At 46.7% G+C, this 18,624-nt stretch overlaps 1 protein-coding gene across 4 annotated transcripts in view; it reads right to left on the bottom strand.

The window, feature by feature from the left end:
• The window catches only part of Frmd4a (FERM domain containing 4A), a 310,427-nt gene that overhangs the window by 50,814 nt on the left and 240,989 nt on the right, over window positions 1-18,624 (bottom strand). For 3 of the 4 annotated variants that reach the window (XM_038333067.1, XM_038333064.1, XM_038333065.1), the window contains exon 12: window positions 2,021-2,097. In XM_038333067.1, the coding sequence (XP_038188995.1) occupies window positions 2,021-2,097 (77 nt within the window). Of the gene's footprint in view, window positions 1-2,020; window positions 2,098-2,315; window positions 2,593-18,624 lie in introns of those variants that run through there. The other variant, XM_038333066.1, reaches the window with a different exon arrangement.

The following is an 18,624-nucleotide window of genomic DNA, read 5'->3' as shown; positions in this document are numbered from 1 at the left end:
GTCAGTATCAAAACAGTGCCGATACTTGGCAAATCCCATCAATTATTTCTTTTGCTGGTGTCTCCAACTCTGCTAATAGCTCCCAATGGAAGAGGATACTGACTCAGCTTCTCTTTTGTAACCATCACATCTAACATAGAAGAACACAGAAGTTCTCAAAATATGTATGAGATGGATCACTTTTGCTAAACAAGCCAAAAGCCAACTACATGGTAATACATGATGTTAGATCCATTTCCTATATCCCTAGACTTTGAGAAAGTGAGAAAAATTTAGGATAGTTCACTAATTCTATCATTAATGAGATCGTAGACACAGAAAGGACATACATATTGTATACACCACACACTCACATTCACACACACACACAGTGAGAGGATTTACCCCATGTATAAGCAGAGCCACGGCACGGAGGCTGTCTATTCCCTGTGCCCGGGCCCACAGGTGGCCCCATCTTTTTATTTAACTTCTGCTCTGCCAAGCATCCCCTTTCTGTATATGACCATGGTTTAGAATTCATTTCACCCTTTCTGCACTGAAGTTTCCTTTTCTCTTATATGTCATTCTTATATTCATTCTTATATGAATCTTAGGCTGACATAAGTTCACCTGGAAAAATAGCAGCGAGCTTCTCCTTGTCTGGATTATTATTTTTGGCATCCACCTGCCCGCCCCTTCTTGGCCTGTGCAGATGGACTGTATTCTGTGGAGGAGGCTGCTGAGACCATGAAATGCATCCCAAGGTCCCAAGAACCACCAAACAAGCCATCCTTCTGTTTAACAGTGACCTCTGCACCCGAATGCAGAGACTCAGAAACTCTAGAACCTTCTGTCCTCTAGCTGCTAGTGTAACAGTAACAGAGGGGCTGGGATAAACTCTTGCCTGCAGGAGGGTGGCTGTTACGCATAGATTACAAGGAGGTACACAACGCAGGCGGGTTATCGGCAGCAGCAGCAGGCACGAAGGCTTCTGCACAAACCTCGGCCTTCTCCTTGGAGGCAATATCTTATCCTGAGTCCCCAGCTCCCTGGAGGGCCCAGCTGCTTGTCTGTATGCTCAGATGTCTGTATGCTCGAATCCTTGTGTGAGGCTGTTGCTTGCCAGCATTTCCTCCTACGTCCAGGGCTAAGTATCAACAGCACCTGAACCCCACCGTGGCTTCTTGAGGGCATCTGATCTATTTAGTCTCTTCCCAGGCCTGCCTTCTTGTCAGTATGCATCTGGACCTACAATTTGTTCTTCGGGGTCAGGCATGGTGTAGGGGACGCTGCTGCTGGCTATGGACTGCCAGCAGACAAAGAGGACTGCCAGCAGACAGTAGATGGTGCCCAGCCTCCTTCCCTGCAAGGGTCTCTACATTCCAGACGGGGACCCTATTGTCTGGCATCCAACTTGGAACACAGGTTTGTAAGGCTGGTGTTCTCAGGGGTACAATGTGGGAGGAAGGAAAAAGAATCGCGTTTATTTCATGTCTGCCACAATGCTAACATCCAAAATTTACAGCTCCCAGATGGAAATAAAGAGCAGAACTACTTTGGTGACAGATGCCTTTCAGTGGTCACCATCCTGTCTCACATAGGCTCAGCATCTGTAGCAAGGGCGCCTTTGGTCTCCTGTCTGTGACAAGGGCACTGCCCCCATGTAACTCAGTGTTGTCCCAAGTGCCACAGTGCTTCCTCCAGAATCACACACGCACACAAGAGTAACATGTAGCCAGATGAAATGATCCCAGAATTACTAAACACACACACACACAAGAACAACAATATGTAGCCAGATGAAATACCACAGAATTGCTACACACACACACACACACACACACACACACACTGCATTTACCAACACAAGCTTTACTGTCTGATGCGAACTCTGCTCTGTTCTCCACGATTCACCATCCTCTCCCCTCACCCCAAACTGGCCATGAACATTAACCGTGATGACAACACAGAACTGATATACAATTAACATGCCACACACTCCAAAAAAAAAAAAAAAAAAAAAAAAGGCGTTTAGACTTACCTGCGGGGGTCATGAACTTCCACGGAAAACTTCTTTTCCCTGAAGTACAGATTCTCCAACTGTCTCCATTGGAATATCTGGACGGAAACAACGGAGTTTAAATTCAGAAGTAGTGAGTTCCCTGGTCTCCGTCCCTTCTTCGCTGATTCACTTTTTCAACAGCTGAGAGTTTCCTTATCAAAGCAGAGACCTTACAGTTTTTGGTGCCTCCTCCGGGTAGCCTGCTTACTACTAGTCCTTGAAACACACACACACACACACACACACACACACACACACACACACACACACACACCGGTGGGTGTGGATTTTTCCTGCAGGTTCCTTAACAGGAACAAAACAAGTTCTTTTTCAAGTTTGTTCCCCTTTGGCTCGTGCCTTTGTTGAATTCTCCAAGACAGTTCCCAGCTCGCAGACTTTTCCCTCCAAGGAGAGGGAGAGGGGGTGGGGGCGGGGAGATGAGAGGAGGGTGGAGAGGATCGGAGCCGGGAACACGGCGCTCAGGAGGGAGCGGTAGCCTTCTGCGCACGCTGAGGGCTGAGCCGCGCTTCCTCCCCTCGAGTGCTGAAATGGGAAGGCGTTCAAATTCCCAGCCTCCCTTCGGGACTCCACTTCCTGCCGCTAATGTGCGAGAGCCTCAGACATCCTCACTCGCTGGAGGGCGGAGGCTGTTGCGACCATAGTTGGGGGCAGGCGACTCAGGATCACACTGTGTGCTTGTCATGCTGCTTTTTTCCCCTCAGCACAAAGCGGGGGAAGGGGGGGGGGGGCGACGGACACGAGTTCTGCCGCTATAGGGATACTATACTGCAGTCTCGCCTTGCCAGCAAGAGAAGGTCCATGGAAATCCAGGAGTGAAAAAAGCTGATCTTGAGGTTGGGAAGCAATTAGGGCGCTTTGGATTGTTCTAGGAGTGGGGTAACTTTTTTTTCTGGATGAAAGTGAAAGTTACTCAGCCATCTAGGGAATGTCACCAGAGGCTAAAGCTTTGTGCACGCGGGTTTGCATTCATTATGTTCACGGAGCTTCCGTTTCCTTCTATATACTTAGAAGTGAGTTTGTTTTGATCAGGAATAAACCAGGGTGCCTGATCTTGTCTTTCCCGGAGAGAATGGCTGGTTCTTCCCGGCAGACCTGTTGGTCTCCTCCTTATGGGGGCATAGCATTTTAGGTTTAGTTCCACACTGAGTCCCCAGCTCATTACAGACATGCACCTTTCAGATAGGAAGGTCATTTCCCTGTGTTCCATAAGCCCTGTTTTCCCCAGGCCCAGAATGCAGTCAGTCAATACTTGGCCAGTGAATTTACCACCCAAGTCAAACTGGGCAGCAGTTAAAACCGGTTTCTAGAGTGGCTGCATTCTCTCTCATCTCACACTCTCCTCGGCAGCGCGGAGTTCTAAAATGATTTTGTCTGCATGGGTGACCGGAGGGGCGAGGGGCAACAATTGGTTCTTACCAAGAAGCCACCTCTTCACCCACAGGGCATTTGACTCTGAAGCCAGAGAGTGGAGACTTTTCTGTCTCCCTGGAATCAGTTTCAAGTGAGTGGAGAGACATTGCAAGGAAAGCAAATGATCCAAAGTCCTGCCCTGGCTCAGATGCTCTGTGTCCATCCTGCCTTAGTCACTTAAATACGCAGAACTCGGTCATGGTGGGTGCTCTGCCTCCATGAATCCCTCAGTGTAGACACTTCCAGTCTCTGATACCCACTGGTTGGGTACAGACATCTCGCCTGTGGATAACTTCATTACAGCCATAGAAACAGTAGAGCTGCTCACTCTATGACCTTGGCCTTACACATAACCTGCCAAACTTGATGGGCGGTGGTGGCACATGCCTTTAATCTCAGCACTTGGGAGGCAGAGGCAAGGGGTTCTCAGTGAGTTCAAGGCCAACGTGGTCTACAAAGCGAGTTCCAGGACAGCCAGGACTGTTACACAGAGAAACTCTGTCTAAACAAAAAATCTAGTACTCTAACCTGCCAAACTATAGAATGTCGTGCACGGCTTTAGAGTCTGAGCCTCTGTTTAAATCCGGATTCCTCACCTTCCAACTCACTGGCCTTTAACTTGCAGCAATTGTCTTAGCATAGGTTTCCCCATCTGTAATATGTTAACAGCTCCTGTGAGATGGATCTTAACAGCAGCAGATCCTGAACTCGGCAGTGCTATAAATAAGTAGGCAACAAACATGGAGCTCACTGTGTTTTCCTTGTGTTCTTCGTGCTCCCAGATTCTACCAAATGAGAGGGAGTAACTGCAGAGCCACCAGAATGCTTTCCTTAAATTTCTTGTCTTGACTTGGAGCTTAAAGAATTAAATTAGATTATGTGTGTGCTGGAAATCTTATAATAAGTATAAAGGCCTCTCTCTCTCTCTCTTTCTCTCTCTCTCTCTCTCTCTCTCTCTCTCTCTCTCTCTCTCTCTCTCCCCCTCCCTTCCTCCCCTCCCTCCTCCTCCCTGTAAAGATGTCCTTCTCAGACCCTGCCCTGTATCCACCCTAACCAAGCACAGTGGATCCTTGCACAGGACTGAATTCCTGGATGTGAGACTCAAGAGGCACATGCACCTGCTGTTGCCATCATGAAATTCCTGATGTGTTTTCATCCATTCGCATGGCCCCTACCAGTGATATAATTGGTCCTTGTCTCAGCAGCATGGAGTGGGGGTGGGAGTCACATCTGTGTCGGATGTATAGACCACAGAAGGTAGACCCCTCCCCAGGAAGAAAAGAAGCCACACCTGGCATGAACGCTCGGGAGTAAACCCCACTTGTGTCTTCTTTTGGAAGTGCCTTCAGGCCTGATAAAGAATCCTGGAGCACAATGCTCAGAGGGTTGGTTTCCTGGCAACTTCTTCCCCCAGCTCCTTGCAAAAATATAAAACCCACACCATGCCTTTCCTCTAAGTGGTCCCTGATGCGAGCCGTGTAGAGATCTGTGTGGCTGCCAAAGGGCCCAAACAAAACCATCTGGGCTTACTGCCGCCCCTCATCTTAGCCAGGGTGGCTGCCCAGGAAAAGGGGAAGGGCTTCTGCCTTGCTGCTGCTCTAGAGGGTGAACCTGGAGTCCTGATTCCCAGGGTGTATCCCTGGGATGATGTATTTTCTGTAGAAATTTTTGTAGCAGAGGCAGAACAGTGGATTCCCTGATAGCTGTTTTTAGCACAACTCAATTTTGACTTTTATTTTGCAAATTAAATACTGGGAAGGAAAGGTGGGAGTAGAAAAAAAATGAGTGGGTATTTTTTCTAGATCTGATAGCTGCTTGGGGCCATAAGAAGAATCTCGAAGGAATGGATGAGGACCTGCAGCTACACTGGCTGCTGCTCTTTCTTCTCACTTGAGAGAGGGTGGAGCTAGGGAGCCAGCAAGCTGCTGGTGGTTGCAGTTGGGGGAGTTGAAAGGCTATAGGGGTGGGGAGGGCAGGGACAGCTGTTGCCAGCAGCAGGGCTGGATGTCATTTAAGCTGAAGGCTCTTCATGGGGGTCTAGGGCATTTCTGTTCATGTGTTGCTGCACCCCACTTAGAGCCCCTGGCTGCTCAACACTCAGCTCTCAGGCTGGCAGAGCGAGAGACCAATAAGGAAATAGGCAAAGGGAAGATGCCTGGTTTCATGTTCCCCTGTAAATGGGAGGGATAAGCTATTACTATCCTTGGGGCCACTCCAGAGGAGCCTTCATGCCCTGGTTCTCAGAGATCCAAACTATCCCTGCAAGGTCATCTGTGTGATTTGAGACTCCACACAAAGACTCACCAGACAGTTGACAATTGTGGCGAACACTGGGCTAGCTCCCGTGGACTCCAACTACTTCCGATGGCCATTCTATGCCAAAGGAGCTAATTATAAGCATTAACAATGCAGTTCTGTCAATAATCAGGGGTTCTACTGATTAATATCTGTTAAGTCAAGGGACTTCAGCTAGGCATCTCCACAGAGTGTCACACAGTTTCTTTGCTCATTTAGCAGCCCCTCCCCCAAGGAAAAAAAAGTAGAAGTTTTTTGGAGGGTGGAGGAGAAGAAACAAGACCCACAGAAATGAGGGGAAACTGCCTAGGGCCACACAACAAGTTTCTGAAGGAACCAGAAATAGAAGTCAAGGGCACCTGGTTCATTACTCCAACCACTAACTATGCAGCTTTTCCCAGGAGTCCGCCAATTAGTGCCAACAGCTCTCGCTCACTAATGGGTGGTTAACTTTACAAGTGGAGCGCTTTCTCACGAATGAGCAACAGCGTGGCTGTGAGCAGGGCAGCATCGGACCAAGGGTTTCTCTCCCTTACACGATGGCTTGGCTTTTCTTTCACACTGCAAATTACAATACGTGTTCCTTTTTTCTTCTTGGAGACCTAGCTTCGTCCAGGCTTCTCCAAAGCAACGGCCTCAATAATCAGCAGCTTTAGTCAAAGACTAAGAGACAACAATGACTATGATTAAGAACAGCCCGATGACTGGGTTTGCATGGGAAATAGAAGCTTAAGAGGACTGGCATGGTGACTCTTGCTTGTGAGCCCGTCACTCAGAAGGCTGAGGCAGGAGGATTATATATATATATATATATATATATATATATATATATATATATATATATATATATATAAAGATGCCACCTCTAATAGTAAGAATCATAGTAATAGTAATGAGTTTAGAGACCACTCCCCGCCCCCCCAAAAAACTTAGAGAAACCATCAGGAAGGTATGGTGTTTGTCACCATCCAGTGAACCCCAAAAGTCCCAGATACGAGTTCCCAGTCTTTGACTTAGCCTTCCTATGGCCATAGGTCTGCTACTTTCCCATTCTGGACCAGAGTGTCCTCATGTATAAAACCAAGATGGGAAACATTTATCCACAGGGACCAAACAAAAGTGGCGAATAACTATTGTTTTTGAGCCCTGAATGTGACAGGGTGCTCTGTAAATCCTTAATGAGCAGGGCCCTCATGGGCCCTGGCTCCTATTAGCCAGTCCACTAGATCCTCATATCCTGTGCGTGGCTGAGGCTGTGGCAGAGGAAGGGACCTTGGCTCCACTTCCTCTCCAGCCAGCATTTATGAAGCACTGTGGGATAGCCAAATAGAGTAACAAGCAGGCTGTCAGGATGGTGTAGGAATAAAGACTTGAGAGGAAGCTAGGCTTTGTGGCTCTGATTCTTGACAAGGACTTTTGGGAGCCTTGTCTTCCTCTTGTCTCCAAGGCTGAGTCATAGAGCCCCTGAATGACCTCCTTATGAGTAACTTCCTGCTTCATCCAGAGGGACCATTATACAGAATCCCATCAGCCATCTGGCCCTCCTCCTCTTTACACAGATGAAGCTGCTCCGGTGGACAGAGACTAAGAGCTGCCAGAGGTTAAGTACGTGATTGATGTTGGGACTCCGGCCTTGTGACTTCTTGTCCTGTGCTCTTTCTATTCTGCCTCAAAGCCACAAACAATGATGAGCCAGAACAATGATGCTTCAGACTAGCTTTGGCAACCTGAATTGTGCTGTGCATGTCCCAGACACTGGCGAGGAGTTCTCTAGGAGAATGACACTATCAGAGAGGAAGACTCTTCTAGCCCAGAATAAAACAGACAAAAAAAAATTCACTTCCTAATTTCACTTCTGCTCTTTCCCCTGTCCTGAAACACTACCACTCATGACTCCCTGGGTTTATCTTCACATCAGCACATAAAGATGAGATGGCAAATGGAGGTACAACAGAAGATGCCCAGTGCTGTGCATTTGGGGAATTTGGTCCTGGGCATCCTAGGGAGAGTCTAGGGGACAACAGGAGGAGGTACACAAATGTGGAAGAAACAGTTGGGGCCATGTGTCTACTTTAAACAGTTCTGTAGACACCCAATACATTTTACTTTATTTATAAAGAAAAGAGAAGCAAATGCATTGTGTTTTCGGTTGAGCTCTAATCCCCATCTAATCCAGTCTCTTTCAGCCAATCACATTAGTGGATGTCTATGATATATGGATGGCCAAGCTAATAGGCAAGAGGAAGAGAATAATGTCTACCATGTGTTTCTACAGCTATCCCCCATCCCACAGAATGTGCATCTACTTATCTCTCCACTCAGGAGTTGAAAATACTTGAAAAAAAAAGAAGTCTGTCCTAATAAAAACATACAGACTGTTTTTATCTTGTCATGATTCCCAAATCTACACAATGTCCTAACTACTTCCATAGCCTTTCCACTGTGCTAGGTACTGCGGATCTCTCAGATATGAGTTAAAGTACATGAGAAGTTGGGCATGACCCTAGTACTTAAGAAACTGAGGCAGAAGAACTGCTACCAATTTGAGTTCAGATTAGTGAGTTCCAGGCCAGCTTGGGTTACACTCTGAAACCTGGTCTCAAAAACTAAAAGAAATCAAAATATAGACAGGACCATAAATGCATCATATGCAAATACTGTATCATTTTATGTAAGGGGTTTACCAACCCAAGGTTCTGGAGCTAACTAATTTCCCGTGGACAATGAGGGCCGGCTCTCATTTCAACACTCAGGCCAAACTCCATCACTAAGGGAAATCAGGGCAGGAACGCAAAGCAAGAATCTTGAGGCAGGAACTGCAGCAGATGCCATAGGAGAATGCTGCCTACTGCCCCTCTCCCTGTGCTTGCTCAGTTTGCGCTCTAATACAACCAGGACCACTTGTGCAGGGCTGGCACCACCCACACTGGGCTGGACCCTCACTGCATCCAACATCAAGAAAATGCCCACAGGTATAGAAGCGTTTACTTTAATGAGATTCCCTATTCTCAGACGACTCTAGCTGCTGTCAAGTTGACAAAAAACTAACCAACAAAGGAATGATAACCCTGGCTTGGAGGTCAGGGTTTCTCCCTCTGGCCTTCTAAATCTGAGTCTCCACGAGGAGATATGCATATACTCCGTCCAAACATAGGTCAGAACTGGCATTTCAGCTCCAAAGAAGTCCAATGCCATTTCTTTAAACTTTAAAATCAAGTATCTTGTTCTAAATATTTCTTACTAATGGTTAAGATTGATTAAACAGTACTCATTACAGCATGGTTTCCAAAGTCATACTATCTACCACATATTTAATAGCTACGTATCTTTAGTGATCTAATTTACTTGTGTAGTTTATTCATTTTAGAAATAATGCTATGAATGACAACATTTTCCCATAGGGCTACTGAATTAATGTATCAGCACATACAGAGTGCCTTAGCTTGGTGCCTGCTACCCAGTCAGCATTCAGTAAGCACTAGCTACTCTCATGTCCGTTACTCTCCACGGATTTCATGCTACTATTCTTCTTAATGTAAAACATAAAAGTTCTTGAGAGTTTGATCATATATCAGTCTAAAGTTCATGTTTGCACCATTTTCTTCGAGAGATAATGAATATGGTACCAAGGGCACTAAAAACATTTTCCTTACATGTTTTATGGTTATTTGTGCATGTGTGCATGTGCGTGTGCATATGCGTGCGCGTGTGTGTGCACGTGCGCATATGCACACCACAATGCATGCATGGGGGTCAGAGGACAACTTGCAGGAGTCGGTTCTCCTCTTCTCCATGTGGGTTCCAGAGACTGAACTCAGGTTATGGGACTTGGTGACAAGTGTCTTTCCTCACTAAGCCATCTTACCATTGCCCAAATGTTATCTCTTTAACTGACTTCTTCACACTATAAGCATGAGCCTAACCTTCATTCTATTTGGGCAGAGTTCAAGCTGTTCTCTGTGGGCTTGTTTGTTCCTAGTCATTACTAGCCAATCCCCTCACCTGCTGATGTCTAACCGCATCTCTGTATCATCTCTACCACGTATGTCACTCACCATTTACACCTAACATGTGATGTCAGGGATGCAGCCCAGGCTTTGCACATGTGAAGCAAGCAATCTACTGAGCTACATCTCCAATCCCACTGCAGTTTTGACCAGAGTTCATTTGACCATTTCCCTGCTATGACTTCTAATGTCAGAACATTGACCTTAAAAATCAATGTCCTCCTATAATAGGACTTAGTATCAATCAGTTAATTCAGACACCCAATAGGTACCAAATTGGGCCCTTCAAATTGTAAACACCATGCCCATAGGCGGCGAGGAGAGGGCGCATGGTCTCCACAGTTTGTTGAGCATGCGCAGACATTTATTTCCTCTTGGGAATGCTTGCATGCCCAGCAACGAACACAATGGCTAATTTTTCTCCACGGCCAAATCTAATGGGCTCAACATATTTCTCTGGCTTGGTTGCCCCCTCTCACTGTCAGATAACAGGAACTCCAAACTAATATGGTTAATCCAGTAACAGATGCCCAGAGAACCAAGCACTGACCCTTTAATGGATGGCCTCTTCTTAACCCATCAAAAACCTTTTAGTTTCATTTGGCTTAAGAATCATTAGGAAAAGAGAGAAGGAGGTTAATGAGTCCTTAACAGAGCCTGGAGAGAAACAGGCAATTTGATTCCCCCTCCTCCCACTGGATTTGATTTCCTTTTATCCCTTTTCCCTGAGGACCTGTCTCTATGGTTTTCTTCTCTCTGCTTCAGCTTTTTTCTTGCAGAAAGATTTATCATGGACCTTTGGCAAATATGAGTGCTTTGAGGAGGCAGTGGCAATGTCCTTTCCTTTCTCTTCCAGACGTAGTCTCCCCCCCCCCCCCAACAGAGTGAGCCTCTGTGAATCAAGGGGAGTGAGTGATGAAGGGGGGGTGTCATTGCCTGGGGATGGGAAGCATCCGGGTCTAACTGGATTTTCCTTCAGTGAGCACTTTGCCCCATTGCTGTGTGGCTTAACCTCTCTGCACACCAGTTCTTTACAAAGACTTCCTCCACACCACCTGTAGCAGGTGAGAGAGCTGGCCCTGGGGTCACAGGAGTAGGAGGGTTAGCCCTGACCCTCACCAGCTGCAATCTACAAGAAAGCAGCCTTTGCTTCCCTTCTGGGCAGCACAGTAGAGCTGACCCTGTTATCGGGAACGCATATGAGCTAGCCCTGAGGGTGTGAGAGCAAGAGCGCTGACCCTGCCTCCCCCCCACCCCCGTACGCCCCATACAACAGTTGGGAGAGAGGGTCCTGCCCCTAGCATGGGCGAAACAGTAGAGCTAGCCCTGATGATATGAGTGTGTGTGTGTGTGTGGGGGGGGGGGGGGGGGGGAGACCGAGATCTGAGGGCCCCAGAGCGGCAGAACTGGCTCTGCTCCTTGCTGTAGGCTGTCTTGGATGAGCTGGCCAGGGTAGTTCTGGACATCTCATCTGGGTAATGACCATAAGAGAAAGCTAGAGAGCTGGTCAACCCAGCTACTACCCAGGTCCAGAACCAGGGCTTTGGGTCTGCCCAGCCCAACATCCACGGCATCTACAAACTGCTGGAGAAGGTGAAGGGGATGAAACAGCAGGATCTCCATGACACAGGAAAACAACAGGACATCCAAGAGGAGTCCAGGGAGAGGAACCAGACCAATGAGTCATAGCAGTGAACACTTAACACGTACAGATGTGTCGACTAAAGGGTAAACTATGTGACTCACTGGGCCACACTACAGCTTCCACAAGATTCTTGTTTGTTTGTTTGTTTGTTTTGGTTGTTTTGTTTTTGTTTTTTCTATTTTTCTATTAAATCTGGTTTTGTTTTGGGGGAAGTTATGAAGGCAGAGGCAGATGCGAGATGACACAGAAATAAGTAGGATTGGAATGCGTGATGTGAAACCTACAAAAAAATCAATAAAAATATTAAAAAAGACTTCCTTTGGTAGGTATGATGGTCAGTCACTATTGTGAGTCACCTAGGAGACACACCTCCCTGCGTGCCAGCTAGGATGTTTCTAGGAGAGCTTAACTGAGTTGACCCACCCTGAATGTGGGCATCATCATTCCCTGGGATGGGGTCATGTCAATAACATGGGAAAGAAGAGAAGTTAATTATAATGTGATTATTTCCTCATGCTCCTGCAGCCAGGCTCAAACCATGAGCCAAAACCAACCCTTCCTTCTTCAAGCTGCCTCTGTCACACAATGAGAAAAGTAACTAATGCTTGGATAAGAAAAGAGTAGGAATGGGTATGTATAGGGAGGATACAGCATACAGTAGGAGAGGGCAAGTATATAGCACATGCACAGAGAAACTTGGGATGGGCCCCTTCTGCTGATGAGGAACTGGTCCTTCATAGAACTGGTTTAGTTGAGTCTTCCTTCCTTCCTTCCTTCCTTCCTTCCTTCCTTCCTTCCTTCCTTCCTTCCTGTCTGCCTGCCTTTCTGCCTGCCTGCCTGCCTTCCTTCCTTCCTTCCTTCCTTCCTTCCTTCCTTCCTTCCTTCCTGTCTGCCTGCCTTTCTGCCTGCCTTCCTTCCTTCCTTCCTTCCTTCCTTCCTTCCTTCCTTCCTTCCTTCCTTCCTTCCTTCCTTCCTTCCTGTCTCTGTTTCTTTTTGTCTTTCCAGACAGGGTTTCTCCACACAGCCCTGGCTACTCTGGAATTTACTCTGTAGACCAGGCTGGCCTTGAACTCAGAGACCCACCTGTCTCTGCTTCCTTCTCAAGTGCTGGGATTAAAGCTTGCACCACTCTAGCCAGCATGATTTTATTTGATTGTTTTGAGACTGGATCTCATGTAGTCCCGGATGGGCTTGACCTGCCGATCCTCTTGCCTCTTCCTTCCAAGCACTGGGATTAGAGGTGTGCACTACCAAGCCCAGCTTTATGCAGCGCTAGGTGAGTGCTTTACCAACTGTGACTCTACCAACTGAGAACCACATCCATAGCTCTTGCAAACCTGGTCGAGGTGGGCTGGGCCTGGGAGGGAGACACCTTGTGTGCTGCTGAGAATTCAGGAGAGAGCCCTAGACCTCTCTACTTGGACAGGGAGCCTGTTTGGAGACTGGTGGCAGGACAGAAGAGCTCCAGCTTTCTTTCAAGCTAGCCATGGTTGAAGCCTTTGTGACATGCAAGCTGTTGCCATAGCTTGGTCTGGTTTTTTGTTTGTTTGTTTGTTTTGCTAGGAGATCTGACTGCCCAGCTTTTCCGAAGCAAGCAATGGGCTGGGCTGAGCCACCCTCTCTACAGTAGAGGTCCTGGCTGCTCCTCCCTTCTGAATCTCCCTGCTGGAGCAAAGCCTTCTCCAGAAAGAGGGGGAATGAGTTCAACTCCCATATCCTTGTATTTCCAGAAAGGCTGGTCCTACGTTTCAAACTTTCGCCTGGAGGAATTCTAAAGTGGTCAGGTCAGTTTGAAGATTCCTGAGCTTACAGGAGGAGGAGGGAGACAGGAAAACAAGTGAGGTTGCTCAGTGTCCTACTTCCTGCCCCAAGCCACATCCTCTCCTCAGCTCTGTTCCCGGTGCCACAGGCTTCCCAGTGCCAACCTGGGTAGTTCTCAGGCGTTCTCTGCCCATCCCTCTACCAAAGCCATCGCCAGCCTGTGCTGTAGCCATCTTTTTCCTCAGATGACTTCACCACATTCAAGCTTCTGGAATGCACTGCATTCTTTTCTTTCTATCCTGGAGCACAAAGCTTGAGGCAGTTACTCACCTGTTGCTCAGCAGCTGTGGACTGAGTGAGCGAAGGAAGGAAGACTGTGAAGAAATGAGCTGCACCTGGTCATAGGCGGCATGTGACGGGGCATGCATTTGAGCTTGAATTCAGCTACCTCCACAAAGTATGGAGCCTGCACTGGTTAAGGCGCTGCTTCTTTAAAGGTACACCATAGGAAGATAACCCAGTGAGGAAAGTGGTAAGAAAGAATGAGGACCAGAGCTTGATCTGTAGAACCCCTATTTGGTGGCACGAATGTACCATTCTAGAGTTGGGAAGGCTCTGGGACTTGCTAGCCAGCCAGTCTAGCTGAATGTGCAAGCCTCGGTCCATTGTTTTCTAAAAACAAGGAGGGAGAGACCTGAGCAACAACATTGGAGGTTGACTTCTGGATTCCAGCCTCCACAAGCACATGTACCACATGCACACACACACACTCACATGACCATTCCTCAACTCGAGTGCATTGCTAAACTATTCATGACCATGGGGAAGTAGCCATGAGAGACAGGTGAAGGAAGGAGAATGGTGGAACCCAATCAAGAACTCAGATTCCTGAGCATCTCTATTTAAACTCAGCATGATTCCAAAAAGAACCAGGGGCATCTATCAACCCAGGAACCCTGAGTTCTAATCCCTTACTCAAGGTTCTTTGTCAGTACAGCCTGGAAGGGCGGACCCTGCAGTAAAGTTCACTGGCCCATCAGCAGGTGCCATTGCTCTTTCCCTGCCTGGTGGGCAGAATTGTGCCTATCAGGGTCCGTCTGTGCTGGAGTTGGGTGTTAAATGGGTTTAGCAGTTTTTAAAAAGATCAGAGCACCCAGTATTTCCCCTGTGAAACTTGCTGATTAGGAAAAATCTTCCCAGTAGTGCACAGGTCAGCAAAAGGAGCCTGCTGCATTCCCCCATGATGACACGGTAACCAGGATCAAACACCAGTGTTCCTCAGTCTAACACATCCACTTCTGTGAAAAAGAAAGAGTTTGAGGAACCAGAAGGGTCTGACGATCAGAATGAGCCTAGCAGTGCAATCTTGAGAGCCAAAGATTTCTTTTGGGTTCAACAGACAAAAATTAAATCAAAGGCAAATCCAGATAGAAGTGATTTTTAAGTTTATTTCCATCTTTCTTCTACCTACAAATAGAAGTGGTGAAAAGCCACAGGCTCACTCTTGTCCCTTGCAAACGTCCTACTGCTTCTGTGGAGTGAGAACTTGAACCGTTCCTTGAGAGTTACCCTATTTATACTGAACTCCATCACACTACTGTATACATACACACTAGGATGTCTTCAAAATTAACAGTGGATTACAACACACTATTAGATACTTTACTTCAAGTACTTTTTTTTTTTTATTTTTTGCCTAGATAGGGTCTTGTTATGCAGCACTGGCTGGCCTGGTACTATGTAGCTCAAGTTGACTCTTAAAGCCACAGCAATCCTCCTGCATCAGCCTTTTAAGTTCTGGTATTATAGATGTACTATCAAGCATGGTGCTCAATATCTTTAATTTGTTGAGTATCTGTTGTCCATCGGGTACTTAAATCAAAGGCAAATCCAGATAGAAGCGATTCTGAAATTTATTTCCTTGTACTAAGTGACCTGTGCAATTTTACGAGGCAAGAGGTAAATAAGAAATCAACACATAAACCATGGGGCACAGTCAGTCAAAGGATAACAGGTCCCAAGGACAAATGTAAGCCAAGCAGGCCGGTCAGGAGAAGGGTTGGCATTGTTACAAAAGTGGCCAGCTATGAGCTCTATGAGGGACTGAGCAGATACTAACATCTGTAACATAGAAAGGAACAGACTCCCGGGCTGGGGAGATGGTTCATTTGGTAAAGCAGAGTGTTTCCTGGGAAAGCATGGGACCAGCGCCCATATTAAAAGCTGGGAGTGGGGGAGAGAAGGAGGAAGGGAGGGAGAAAGAGAGAGGGACAGAGAGGAAAGAGAGAGAGAAAATTGGAAATGTAGCTCTTAGGCTCAGAGTAGAGTACTTGTCTAGCATGGAGAAAGCCCTGGGTCTAATGCCCTGTAATTGGGGGTAGAGGGAACCTCAATAAGGCTAATTACATAAAAGAATCTAGCAGCTCAGGATAAAATAGAAGCCCCCTTACTCTTAGCAGCACCCCTTTTCCATAACAATCTTCCCTTGCTGTTGTGGAGACCCCTTTCTCTCAGTTGCTGGTGGGGGATTTATAGATGACTCACCTTCCCACGCCCTTGAACACATGAGAAACCAGGGCAGCAGCTTGTTGTTTTCTGCAGCTAAGACTGTTACTCTGCCAGTGAGAAATCTGGCCAGTGACCAGCTTTGTTTTGTTTTTTGTTTTTAAATGGGTTTCCAAATGTCAAACATAAAGTCAATTATGTGATTAGAAACACACAGGCGAGCAGGAAACTCACTCAGCTGTGACCCAGAGAGCCTTCTAAGGTAGGGCTGGTGTTCGTTTTCCAGTCCAGGGAGAGGGAGGACCATGGAGCCTGGAGTCCAGAGTACTCATGGCGTTTTGCCCTCTCATTAGGAGGCCAGAACATAAAAAGTCATCACAACCAAGCTGGGTACATGCCAGCGGGCATAGGGATACATGGGCTAACAAGATGCAAGTATAAACCTTCTAGAATGATCGAGGGGACTGGTAGAGAGGTTTAAGTAGCAGAAACACCTGCCAGCAATGCTGGAGATAATACTCAGGCTGTTAACTGGTTTGTTTCACTGGACAGAACCCGTAGAAATCTACAATCATTAAGTACACATAGGTTTGTTATAGATTTTACTGTCTGTAGTTGCCTTGGCTACTGGACCCTAGAGCTAAGAATAAGTAAAATGAAAATCCCTAGTGAGACTTCAGGGTGAGCAGCCCTACATAGGAGACGTGTGATTTGATCATCAGGCAGGAGAGGCCACAAGTAGGGCAGGAAGTTCACCAGCGGGCTCAATAGCATGGGCCTTGGTTCTGACATGGTATAATTATTACCTACCCAGAGCCCCATCTCACTCTGAAATGGGGTTGGATATACCTACCCAAAGACAAATACAGGCAGTCAAACTACTGGAAGCAGTAAAATGGTAGCCAGAGGCCACGGGAGAGGAAACAGGGCACTGCGGTGAAATGGTGTAAAGATCTAAGTCTGGAATACAGAAACGGTTCTGGAGATGGCTCGCACTGAGCTGTGCAATGAAAGCTGTAATACAGTCACTTGTGTTATATAAATTTTGTTAGAATTTTTTTAAAACCTTAGGGGCTAGAACGATGGCCCAGTTGATAAAGTGCTTGCCTTGAAAGCACAAGGACCTAAGTTCAATTCGCAGCACCCACATAAAATGTGAGGCATGGTGATGCACCCTTGAGATCCTAGGGCTAGGGAGACGGAGGCAGGGGGATCCTCAGGGTTCAGCGATTAACCAGTCTTACCTAACTGGTGAGCTGCAGGCCAATAAGAGAACCTACCTCAAAAGGGGTGGCCAAAGTTGTCCTCTGGCCTCCGTATGCACATGCATGTATGTGTGTACAAGTACACAACACATACATGAACACACATAATAATGATCCATAAGGTCTTATGATGATCCTTAAATTCTTTCCTCAAAGTTTACAGCGTGCCACATTCAGGAAGGTGGAAACTCAGGGAACATCATTACAGGGGAGGACCTTGGAAGAGAGGCATCTGTGAGCAGTCTGCTTCCCACAGGGAGCCGGTGGGGAAAGCCCACCTGGCTACACAAACCTAGAGAGTTAGGGTTTATGACCATCACCTGGAGAGCTTGGAGGGGGTCCCCTCAGAAGTCAGTGAAGTAGAGGAGAAGTGGAATTCAGTAGACGGGGGTAGGGTGGGCAAGTGGGAGAGTGAATATTAAGACTGAAGCTACTATACATTGGATCTGTATGTTTTTAAAATTTCATTCTTCATTGATCTATTTTCTATTAATTTATCTGTGTGTGTGTGTGTGTGTGTGTGTGTGTGTATGTCAGAGGAAAACTTGCAAGAGTTAGTGCTCCTCTGCCATGTGGGTCTTGGGAATTAAATACAGGTCCTCAGACTTGGTTGTAAGCACCTTTATCTACTAAACCACCTCACCTGCTTTATACTTTCAATACTGAATGTCTCCCGGTGGCTCGTGTGTTAAAGACTTGGTCACCAGGGTGGTGCCATTGGGACGATAGCTGTGAGATCCTCAGGAAGGGAAACACTATGGGAAGTCATTAGGTCACTGGGGACATGACCCTGAAGAGGATTTTGGGACCCTGGCTTCTTCTCTTTCTTTCCTTGTTTCTTGTGGATGAAGTTGGCAGTTTTTGCCTTGCTATGTATTTCCCACCATGGTTTTTGTCTTGCAACAGGCCTCAAAGCAAGGACCAACTGATCATGGCCTAGAACCTCCTAAGCTAGAAGCCCAAATGACCCTTCATCTTTATAAGCTGATAATCTCAGATATTTTGTTTTAACATTCCAAAACTAATAAACACATAATTTTTTATTGTCTTTTAGGACTGAATATGAAAATTTCTTTTTAAAAAATATCGATTTTACTTGTATTTTTTTGTGTGTGTATGTGTGTGTGTGTATGTATGTACGTATGTGCAAATGTATGTGGGTACTTGGGGAAGTCAGAAAAGGGTGTCAGATTTCCCAGTGCTAAAGTTACAGGTAAGTGTGAGACACCTGACATAGGTTCTGGGAACTGAACTCTGGTCCTTGGCAAGAGCAGCAAGCACCCTTAACCACAGGGCAATCTCTCCAGTCCCACTGTCTTAATAGAAGCTTGTTTTGCTGTTTAAAGGGGCTAAGTGACTTTGACTGTGTGGGGATGGTCAGAAGAGCCTGAGACTGCCTGTGGCTTTGTTGAGGGACAAGGAAAGACACACAAAGCGATGGTGTGAGATAAAAGAGCTGTGCCCGTGTGGGTTGGTGCTCTTGTTGCTCCATGAAAAGTCACTGGTTTTTGAAGCCAGAAAGACAAAGTCAGTTCAGAAGTTACTACTGGTTTGTGGTTATTTTGGCATGAGTGTGGCTACTGAAAGCTCCCCTGCAAGGATCTGGGATCCAACTACAGCATTTGGTTTTGATTTGCTCCTTCAAATTGCATCCAGGGTCAATGGAGCTCCTAG

The sequence above is a fragment of the Arvicola amphibius genome, chromosome 6, assembly GCF_903992535.2.
Source record: "Arvicola amphibius chromosome 6, mArvAmp1.2, whole genome shotgun sequence".
Taxonomy (NCBI): Eukaryota; Metazoa; Chordata; class Mammalia; order Rodentia; family Cricetidae; genus Arvicola; species Arvicola amphibius.
The sequence above is the reverse complement of the archived record's forward strand: the minus strand, read 5'-3'. Positions and strand labels throughout refer to the sequence as shown.